This window comes from Lycorma delicatula, chromosome 12 (assembly GCF_047948215.1).
Source record: "Lycorma delicatula isolate Av1 chromosome 12, ASM4794821v1, whole genome shotgun sequence".
Lineage (NCBI taxonomy): Eukaryota > Metazoa > Arthropoda > Insecta > Hemiptera > Fulgoridae > Lycorma > Lycorma delicatula.
The window spans coordinates 62724356-62736278 of NC_134466.1; the positions used below are offsets into that span (position 1 = coordinate 62724356).

Here is an 11923-nt window from a genome sequence, read left to right on the forward strand (position 1 = left end):
TAATTTTGTAATTTGTATTGTAAGGTTGTTTTCTGTATATAGTATTTACATTAATAAATATCTTACTTTTTTAATATTCAATAACCTGTTCATTAATTTCACATTGATCATAAATGATCTTTTTATTATTAATGTAATTATAAATTTAAAAAAAAATTATTATATAATAAATAGACTAGCTGTACCCGCCACACTTCGCTGTGGCACATTGTGGTTGCATGGATGAGAAATGAGAAACAAAACAAATCATACGTTTTATAGAAGTTTAATTTTACAATACTTGTGGATATACAATATTTTTTTTGTTTTCCACTGTCTGCGTAGATATAAAGGCTATCTGGTTTTCCGACTCGGGAACACGCTACATACAGTTGTCCATGAGAGAAGCAATCCACATCTAAATCTAAACCACACAATTCTTAAGATTGACTGTGATTGCAAATGCTAATCAAATTGGGAATTGAAATGGTGTATCGGTCGGGATCATGGGTATTCGAGGAATGAGGACATCATCACCTTTGAAGGGCCCCGTTAAAATCGTTGCTTCCACTACATTATTCATCAATTTCTTAACTGCAAGTCGCGTGCCGTTGCAGAGTTTTGGCTGATTAATGTTCTGCAACAGGATAATTGACACACCTGTTTTCAATTTTAATATGTGTGGTGGCATCCCTGGCAGATCAATTGAGTTTAAAAATTCCGTTGGATAATTAACTACTTCATCTGCTTCCACAACGGTGTCTATCGACTTACATGTAATTTCCTCTCTTTGAATGCTGGATTGAATAACATTATTAAGTTGATAGACATCTTTATTCTTTGCGGTAAAGATACCTCGTTCACTGAGCCAATCGTGATTTCTATGATTAATTTGAATATCAGGAAATGATATTCATCTAGACATCTCATCGACTGGCAGCTGTCCGTTTCCAATGTGAAAATACTCAGATATTCAAATACTTCCAAAATACTGTCGTGAAAATACCTCAGCTGATGGATCATTCTGCAACTGGACACGCATATTCGTAGTCAACTGCAATGTACGTATGTGTCGCCACAGTGTTGAATATTGCAGGCAATGTTTGCCTAAAATCTCCTGCGAGCAATATCAAAGCATTCCTGAATGGTTGAACGTTTCCCCAAATCTCGTAACGATCGATCAAGAGCTTCAAGCGATTTTTTATGTGCCATCCTGCATTCATCACAAACAATGAGTTTACATTTTTGTAATACTTTTCCCATACCGGATGCTTTGGAAATATTGCACGTGGGAGTCTCGATGATTTGCATGTTTAATGGCAACTTCAGAGCTGAATGCGCAGTCCTTCCACCTGGTAACAATATCGCAGCTATTCCAGACGAAGCAAGAGCTAAGGCTATGTCATTTTTTGAACGAACCGTTGCTAGAATCAATCTAATGAGGAATGTTTTCCCAGTTCCTCCTGGCGCATCCAAGAAGAAGGTCCCCCCAACTCTATCATTTATAATTTCCATTATGCGATCGTAAATGCCTTTCTGTTCACGTGTTAATTTGGGAATGTTTGATTGGACATATGACTGAAGATCACCAATGTTGTAACTCTGTTTACGGCATAAATCCACATCAAATGAAGCAATCGCAGCTCGGGTGGGTGCTGGAATTCCCAATTGACTAAGAACTTTATTTGCAATAGCTAACTAAGCACTTGTCTTCAATATTTATCAATGCTTCGTTGTAAATGCCTTCTATAAATTCCATGGTCATATTGGCATTTTCTAGGCGTACTCTATGCAAAATATCCTCAGCCATATGCAATCGATATCTTTCCCATAACTCTTTGGGAGATGAAGGGAAGTAAGCGGTCAATATAATTGTGAATTTGGGTTGGATGTGCAGTGTTGCACGCGTTATTGATACATATAACCCACTGTTGGTCGTTTTCTAATAAATTCAGAGCTTGGTGAAAGGTGCAGCTCAATCACGACACGATTACATAAAAGTACCTCGATTAAAGTGAATATTTAATTCAGATTGTATAATAATCTGAATCAGATGCAAGTGGATACGTTTTGTTTTTTTTTGTTAATAAACAATGTAATTGGGAACAGGTATTATTTCACATGTGACTGCGGTTGTCGTTAGCTAGTATGGCGAGTGTTCCCCTCGTTGCTGGCAGATGGTGCGGTCACTGGTACACAGCTGACCGTTAAAGAACTGTTTTCTCGCGGTTGCGGGTATGTGAGTGATGCGAAAAATAGTTATAAACAATCTTTGATGCGGGTTATATATCGTGCTAAGATTTGAGCTCAATCGGTGCAGAACATTTTGAGTTTTTGAAGCGTACACAAACGAACTTAACATTTTTATATATAAAGATTTATACATATATTTCCTAACTAGTGTTATAAGGTATAACAAAGAAATTAATTATTAATAGAAGTACATCATTTACAGTAAAACAATCATGAGGACTGTTTTCAACTGTTTGTTAAGAACATTTTACACACAGAAATAACTCTTAAAAATAATAATAAGAGGAGGTTATCTACCTCCTCTCGACGGGTTTACTAGGCTCGCCTAGTAAACCCGTCCTGACTTCGGTGCACGACATCCTTGCGAATTGTATCTGTTATGTGACATTGCATCGCAAGTTTAAACTAGGGGCTAACATGCAAACTATTCTAGGAGATAATGAGATGTTGTTATCTTGTGTTTTACAGTGTGTTAAGGTTATTTGTTTATATTTAAATATATAAATTACTGTAGTGTGTTTCATCTATTCAAACCATTTGCTATGAAACCGATGGTAATTTTATTATTTTAAGATATATAATGTTCTTATTTCTTTTTATTCTTTGTGTTTTTATTTCGCTTTTAGCATACATTACAGGCTTTTTACTTTGAAGATGTATTTTTGCATTTCTGGGTGTTTATTTTTTCATTAGTTTTTAATTGTCCTTTTTATTTTAACATTTATTTTTTATAACAAATATACCATGTTCATGCAATGATAACACAAAAGTGTTTTTCTCCCAGAAAAACAAAAAAAAATTCTACAGTGAATCATTCCACCTTTTAGCCCAACCTTCAATTAAACATTTAAAAAGGATTTTTGGTTACTTTTAGTTTAGCGTCTTTACAGATAGATTTTTCCATTTGTTTTATCCAAGTGCAGTCCTGAACTCTTTTTCTTCATTGAAAACAAAGGAAATATACTACAATTGTAACCATTTCATTTTTGACTTAAGGATTGTGGATTTAGGGTTTAATTGAATTGAAATGTAATTTTACTAGATTTTATCTTACAGAAGGCTTTTCAAATTTTATTGAGTGACAATGTAACCAAGCAAATAATTGTTTATTGTCCAATAATCAAAACAAAAATAACATTTTTTTTGTTCTATAAATTAATACTCCTCATTAGTTTCCAAAAATAAATGTGCTTATGGTCAAATGAATATTTTTTTTTTTTTTTTGTTCACAGATATAGTATTGTACAGGTATTAGAACATGAAAAAAATTGTGATCACAAAAGATTTTGGTTTTCAGATTTCAACGAAAATATCCATTTTGACTAGTTTCGGTCTATGTTGTCTTACAAATGTATCTCATTTGTATTTCAAATGTCTTTTTTCATTTAAATATATTGATTTATTAATAATTATTAACCAGTGATTGTAAAAAAAAATTTACAATAAATAATAATTTAATAATAGTAAAAAAAAAATCAGAAGTTATTGGTGAAATAAAAATTTTATGTACTTTTCATAATGTGTATCTGTAATTTAGTAGGAATACAAGGAAGTCATGTAGTGTCCACATCAGATTTGTTAATAATTGAATAAAATCTGTACAGAATAAAGTAACAGTTTTGTAGGCGTAATGGAAAAATATTTGATTAACATTTATAAAGAACTCATCAAAAGATTAATTTTATTTAATCTTTTAATTAAATCTGTGCGAGGACTTTTAAACGAATAAGTAATTTATTAGGAAAGGTTTTTTCTTCAATTAAAAGTCCTGGTAGCCTTACAATTTCTTTCACTCCATAACTAAAATTTGTTTTCACTTTTTTCCCCCTTTTGACATTATTTATAAAAACAAGCACATATAAAAAAGTTCAAGAAAGAGTTGAGTCATCTAAAAAAAGGTTCAATAAGACTTCTTGATCAGCTTGTTGCATTGATTTTTTTTTAATGAGGCTATAATTTTTGTAATTATAAATGTGTAAAGTATGTTTTTTTTAATCTGCTATCAGCCTTTATGATTTAAATTTGTCCTCTACAAAACTATGACTAGACCAAGATAACTGACAACTCATTTTTTTAAAAACTTGATGTTTTAAACAGTTAATGTGTAATAAATTATTACTACAAGTTAAGCAGTTAATTTTTGTTATTATTTCCATGTATAAAATATGTCAATTCATAATATAGATAAAACGGTCAAAACTAAAGAATGATTGTGTACGTTTTTCAGATGCAGTTAAGATATGTGTATATTTTTCTATTAGTAGTGGTAACTTTATTCAATTTACAGTAAAAATTAATATCCCGTGACATGAATACTTACATACTAAAAAGTATTAATGGAAGATTTTAAGTAGACAAAACTTAAAAGATTGCTTTTTAATTTCTAGAGAAATTTTTGTTACAGCATATATTAAAGCTTATAAATGAAAATTTGTTAATTGGTAACATACTACTTTTATTATTGATAAAAATTATGTAATCATAGCTTCTTGGAATCAGGAAGGCATGATCACATCATGAAACATGACCTGTACTATATATAAGTTTCCTGGTTAATCCTCAAAGTATCACAATAATGTTGCTGTTTTATTCTGCACTTTCTGTGTGAAGAAATTGTTATTTTTTACTTTATCATACCATGTTTATGTTGATCAACTTCCTGTTTTCATTTTTATGGGCATAAATCAGACCCTGCTTTGTCCATTCTGAGATACGCTTCCTTGATATCTAGTAGGAGTAGTTACTTGTACTGAATAAATGACAAAATAACATGTTTTGTCTGCAGGAGTTAGCATTCAACTCCCTGTGAATAATTTTAATTTCACTATTAATTCATAATAAAAAATTTATTAAAATTAGATCTCCCATTACTGAGTGATGTACAAATAAATTTACTTCACAGCTAACATAAACAAATTTGTTAATTATAGTAAAGAATTTTATTATTATTATTATTATAAAGTACCTAAATAGAGATAAAAAAAAAAGCTGACAACACAGTTGTACAACTGTGGGTTGTTTCTGATGTATGACTTAAATACACAACTTAATTTAAAATATTTAATTCAATGATTCTAACTAATTCGCATGGGTGTGATGGTACTTATGGCGACAGTCGACACTAACTAATGTAATTACACGTCTTACATTGAAAAAATTTTGCTTGTACAGTTGGCAGATTGGTGGTTGTAAGGCTTAATGCACCAGGACCGAGTCAAGTTTGAGACCTGGCCAGACCGAGTTACTTTTTTACACTTTAAATATTATTAATTTATATAATTCTACTACTTATCTGTGATGTCACAATGTAGCAGTAGGTTATACTAATTTTTAGGGTAGGAGTGTGATTTTGCAAAAAAACTGTTGCAAATATTGTTATTTTTTAATTGTTAACAAATGTGCCTAAGAAATATATGACATTAATCAGGTGAAATCTTGAAATACTGAGGGTGACCTTGCTCTACAGCTTCACCCCCTAGACAAATTTAAGTTAAAAATTTATTGGCATCAATGCCCCATATGTAGAAGTAATCTGACCAAGTTTGGTCAAAATCAGTCCAGTAGTTCTGAAGATATAAGCTGATTTAGAGGCCAACACTGAACACATGAACGTTAAAAATCTGGAAAATTTCTATCCAGCCTTTTGGTTTGCATCAAAATGTCAAGATCTGCTAAAAACCGCATATGCCCAAATTGGACCAATCATCCTAGTACGTTATTAGTAATAAGTAATCGTACTACTTTTTTATACATTCCAATCTTTATACTATTTCTAGTGTTAAAAATATTATTAGTGATGATACATCCAGAATGAATAGGAGAAATTTGTCTAGTGAACTGAATTTAAACAAACTTCACAACTTCATTTATCATCAAATCACACCTAGAGAGTTGTAACTTGGACTTATTCCCACGACAGGTGACCTCCAAGACAGTCAGCCATGAAAGGTCTTTTAAGGAATACTCCACCAGCTGAACCAAGAAACACCAGAGTTAAGAGAAGGCAGCATTCAGGATACGGTGGGCTGTCACTTAGAAGATAACATGCGATTGGAATTTCCCAACGCTACACACACATGAACAAAAAAAATACAAAGTCCAAAATCAGATCAAAGCAAATCACCTCCATTTCCACACACAATGTAAACTTGCTCATGCAGACTGGAAAACTAAAAATAATAACTGGCCTAATGGACCAACACATATTAATCAATATTTATAGGCAAGTCTATTAAGTGGATTTCCCACAGAAAGTCTTATTATTTTTTTTATTTCTTCTCCATTTTCATTGTTAATGTTATTTTCATGTGCAATATCTTTTAAAGCATAGGAATTGATTAAATTTGGACTCTGTTTTCAGTATTTTTTTTTTGCTTGTTTTTACCCTTTTTGGAAAGAAATCATAACAATGCAAAAACAGATATAACTTGAAAAACTACTGAACAAAGTTTTATGAATTTGGACTCATTTTAAATCCCTTAAAAGTACTACAAAATTTGATATGCATAACATTATAACTTTCTCCTTCATCAAATTATATAATTTATAAAAAGAATAAAAAATCATTAAATAATACTGATTTGGACAAACAGTGGCCCCTCAAATCTACAAAGTAACTTATTATACCAAAAAAATTTATTATAATATTATAAACAAGTATTCAAAGTTTCAAACTTGGGTTAATAGTTTTTGGGATATATCATATTTTACCTTTTAAAAAGTGAAAAATCCAATCTTCAGAAAACTGCATTATAACTTTTAGATCATTTATTTACTATTAAATACTTATATTTTGCACTTTCTCATTATATCTCCCACATGATAAAACATTATTATAAATTACTAAATATGTTTTATGAATATGCCTTATATAGAAATCCTAACTATACAAAATATATACTTACAAATTTTATGAAGGTTTTTAGGTAATGTTTACTAAATTTTCCTCCTGTTCTAGCTGAGCAACTTTTAGTTTTTTCTGTAGGTATTTTATTTCAAATACTTATTATGTGCTTTAGGTAATTGTAATCTCTTCTTTTCAGATTGGTTGTGCTGTTGTAGCTATACTCACATGCAGCTTTATATAAACCAGTTTGTAACCTTATTTTTTAAGTTAGTAGAGTTCTTGGACACTTGGTTCAGATGACATTATGTAACACTTTACTGGCATTTTACATTTTACTAGTCGCACATCTTTTTAGGATAGAATCTGAGCTCTTAATATAAAGGTAGAATTCTTCTTAGAGTTTTCTTTGTTAGAGCAGTTTTTAACTTATCTTTATGCGATTTAGAGATTTCATTTTTCATTATCGCTCATCGAAAGAAACACCAAGTATCTTCTCCTGTAGGATATTTTCTATGATTTGATTATTCATCACTGGACTGACAGCGAGAAAGAGTGGCAAATACTGCCTTTTTCATGTCACCACATTAACATTGTGTTTTTGAATACTATTGCGATAGCAGGCAGTTAATACTTTTTATGACAATTTCCATGCATTCTTCATTCCATAACATTTCTATAACATACCCAGTCTGTTCCATGACCAGTACTGCGATCAAGATTAACTATCGCAGACTCGTTAGTCTTCGGCTGTTTGGGTAATGCATCCAACATTAAGACTCCTCGAAAATCGGCTATATTTAGTTTTCTCGCGTACCACATCAGTTCTATATTCGATAGCGGACGCATTGGTATTCCCTTTATTGGAGACGACGACGACGGTTTTTTTTTTACCACCCATCCCCGATCCGGTCAAAGGGTAGGGCTTAAGGTATAATCCCTGTCTTGCAGTGCCCGCTTTTCTTTTCACAATTTCAAGACGTTTTATATTATTCCTTTTTGATCGTCTTCTTCTTACTCTTACACCACCAAATTTTGCTTTTAACTTCATCGCGTTTGTAACCGCTAATGTAGTAGCCTTTTCTGCGATATTCGAATCCTGAGCTTTACCTCTTTTCCAAGCGCTATCGGCTAATTTACGATCTGCTGCCGCTCTGTTTTCGTTATCACTGTACGTAGCGTATGCGATATCGTGTTCTTTACAAGCAGCGCCCAAATTTTTTACACCGGGATCGCCTCTTTTAATTCGTTCCCGGTCCGCAGTACTGATATCCCGGAATATGTAACTCTATCGGCAATAAATCGATCCCTTTGTTTACAACCTTACCCACCACCTTTTTATGCTTTATCACCAATATAAGATGCTAACACCCCTACAGTTAGAGTTGGTAACAGTTCACCGCCTCGTTTAAGACAAGCTATTCGTTTAGATCTTCTCAACATACCCTTTTGAACAGGACGTTTTGATCTCCTCACTCTTGCCATGTTGGACAGACAATGAACTTGTTTACAACATTACACTATCTTACATTGGATCCGTGTTCGGTGGTCGTACCATATTTTTATTCACATCATCCTCCTTTGTATCTTTACTATTTAGATCTGTGTTTGCAGAATCGCATTGGTAATGTCTGTCAGTGGTTAATACATACATAAGCATTTTTTTTTATCAAAGTGTCCGTTAGCGTCGATGTCAATGTTTAATAGAAATCTGTAAAACTTAAATAGCATGTCATCGACATATCAGTCAGTCGCGAGATCGGTCGGTTTTACAGGTGTCTTGCCCTTAAGTAATTTTTGTTGATGTAATTCCATATAATCCACGTTGGACTTTGTAGCAAGATCGGAACTATTCTTAGGTATGCCAGCGTTAGTGATAACGCAACCTCTAGCGTCAACTATCTTCTTCTTTTCATCGAAAAGGTTTGTTCGTAAATAGTTGACAGTAACGACGTCTGTCGTTTCAATAGGATCACCGACTTTACATAGTCGCTTATTTGAAATAGAGAGTGCATTGTCATCTGATGGTAAGTATTTATTATTGAAATCGACATACTTTACGAACGTTTTCTTAATAATATCAATATATCCTTTAGTCGCGAGATCAGTCGACTGTACAGGCATCTTGGCGTTCGTCATAACATTTTGTTTGATATCCACAATACGGTTTTTGCTCGACAAAATCCCATCTGTCATTTTAAACAATAATTTTTGTTGATTTGACCCCACATTGTCTACATATTACTTTGTAGTGAGATCCGTGCTATTAATTGGTGCACCACCATTTGCGATAACGCATCCTCTTGCGTTAGTTATCTCATTTTTATCGAAAAGGTTTTTCGGTAAATAGTTGACAATAACGACGTCTGTTTTTTCAATTGGTTCAAGGAGAGTGCATTGTCGTCCATCGGTGAGACTGATGGTAAGTATTTATTATTTAATTCGCTTTGCTTTACGTACATTTTCTTAACGTAACCAAATGTTGTACCATCGTCATCATCAACAGGCAATCCGACGTTGCACAAAGGTCGTTTTTGAAATCGAAATTCCCGTCGGCGGTTTTGTCAAACATTTCAACAATTCGAGTTGATGGTTGGGTGGTAGCGCGTGCACCCCCAACGCGAGAACGTCTGAACTTGTCGATACTCATCTTCAGACTGTTTAAAATAAAACGTTTCCTCTACCACCCTCCTTTATGTATCTGCCTTCTTGCAGTTCTTCTATGATCGAAACTACTTTATATACTGATATAATAGAATATTGATGTAATAAAATTCAAGGATGGGAATCCAGGAGGAGCAAAAAAGAAAAGTTTTTCCCCCATCTCTTTATGGGGATTAACATCAAATACTATTAGCAAGTATCTTAGCTATCAAAGTTGAATTAAATTATGTGAAGAAAGCTACTAACAAAGTTTTCAACAATGGTTAACTTAACGTTATTTTATAAATAAATATTACTTTTCCAGCGAATATGGCTAAAACAGCTATATTAAAAGATGAAGTACAGTGATCATGTCAAAGACAGGGTATTGGATTTTTTCTGTAAATCTGTATGTTTTGGGGTCAAAAAACACAATGTATGCATGTATCGCACTCCTTATTTTAAAGTAAAGGGGTTTTAAAATTGTTAATAAAAATACAGAGGTTTTTTAATATTTTATTTTTTTTGTATCGTATTCTGTGAAATGGAAAATGATTTTTTAAAACACTATGTTTTTTAGTCAAGAAACCAGAAGCTGGTAAAGCCATTCGCATCACACATACAATAAGAGTGCACGTGCACACATACACACACACACACATACCAAAAATCAAGTAGATATCAGAAAAATTCAAAAAATAATAAATTACATTTAACTCAATTTGAACTTTTAAACTCAAAATTTAACAGAATTCTTTCTTAGTGCTCACTTACACTGTAAGAAAGACGTGTATACAAATTTTCTTCATTTCAAATTAATCTTCATTAGTGATTTTTGTAAGTTTTTTATAAATGATTCTCATGCTATTTTATATTTATCGATAGATATATTTGGATACAGTTTTTAATATTCTTTCTCAATTAATTACTTCTACTATACTCTTAACTTAATGAATTACCTTTGTAACAATGTCTTAAACTTGTAGTTTTAATTTGCTATGCATTAATAATAGGAAGTCCAAAGTAATGAATGTTTTGCACACTATATAGTTCAATGTCCTAAATCTCAGGGTATAAGAGTCGCAGTGGGTCAGGCCGAACAATATTTGATAGCTGGCAGTTGAAGCTTCTAGATGTGCAAAAAATGTTGCAATTCTTATACTTCGACGTAAGGTATTGCGCAATGAAAATCAGTGGACGTTCAGCAAAACTGATGAACATCTTATAATTTTATTTTGATAAAGATGTAAATGCTGCACAGGACCGTGAAGAAACTTGTGTTGTTTATGGGCAAGAAATGTCTTCAAAAACAACAGCCAAAAGATTGTTCACTCGCTTTTGTTTTGGAAATCTTGATGTCCAAGATGCTCCTTGCAGTGGAAGACCAGCCACAAAATCACAGAGAAAGTAAATGATATTCTGGCAAAAGTCTAACCATGCAAGCCTTCATGACATTGCCAGTGGCCTAACACCCATCACAAAACACTGTTAGTCCATTCAGAGAAAGCTGGTTACAAAAAGAAGCTTGACATTTGGGTGCCACATGATCTGACTGAGAAAACTTTACTCAATTGAATTTCTATCTGTGAAACTCTACTGAAACATAACAAAACTGAGCCATTTCTGAAGCCGGATGATCATCAGTGATGAAAAGTGGATAACCTAAGAACACAATAGTGAAAAATATTGTGACTGAAGCAAGGAGGAACTCCATAGTCTGTGACAAAGCCCACACTGACGGCCAGGAAGATGTTGTATTAGGTGTAACGGGAGGGGCATCGTGTATCACAAGCTGCTGCTGCTGCCAAGCAGTATGATAGACTCAAACCTGTACTGTTGGCATTTAATGTGACTGCACTTAGCAATTAAAAACAAAACGGCCAGAATTAGTAAACAGAAAGGATGTCATACAACACACTGATAACCGCCAGAATGCGCGATATCTTTAACAACCTAACAACAGTTGCAAGAACTTGACTGGGAGGTTTTGATGCATCCATCATATAGCCGGAACCTAGCACAGTTAACATATCACTTGTTTCAGTCTCTGCAATAACTCCCTGAATGGTGATAAATTAGTTTCAAAATAGGACAAAAAAACATGTACCTCAATTTTGAGAACGGAAAACTTAGTAGTTCTATAGTATAGGACTTATGGTGTTGACAGAAAAATGATAGAAGGTTATAAAAAATATGGTCTAGGTA

The 11923-nt window shown here is 32.9% G+C and overlaps 1 protein-coding gene across 1 annotated transcript in view; it reads left to right on the forward strand.

Moving 5' to 3' along the window:
- jumu (Forkhead box protein N4 jumeau) overlaps positions 1 to 3558 on the forward strand; it is a 54716-nt gene extending 51158 nt beyond the window's left edge. Inside the window, exon 8 of the mRNA XM_075379393.1 lies at positions 3465 to 3558. Coding sequence (XP_075235508.1) covers positions 3465 to 3558 — 94 coding nt within the window. The remainder of the gene's footprint in view (positions 1 to 3464) is intronic.
- Positions 3559 to 11923: the final 8365 nt, after the last annotated feature.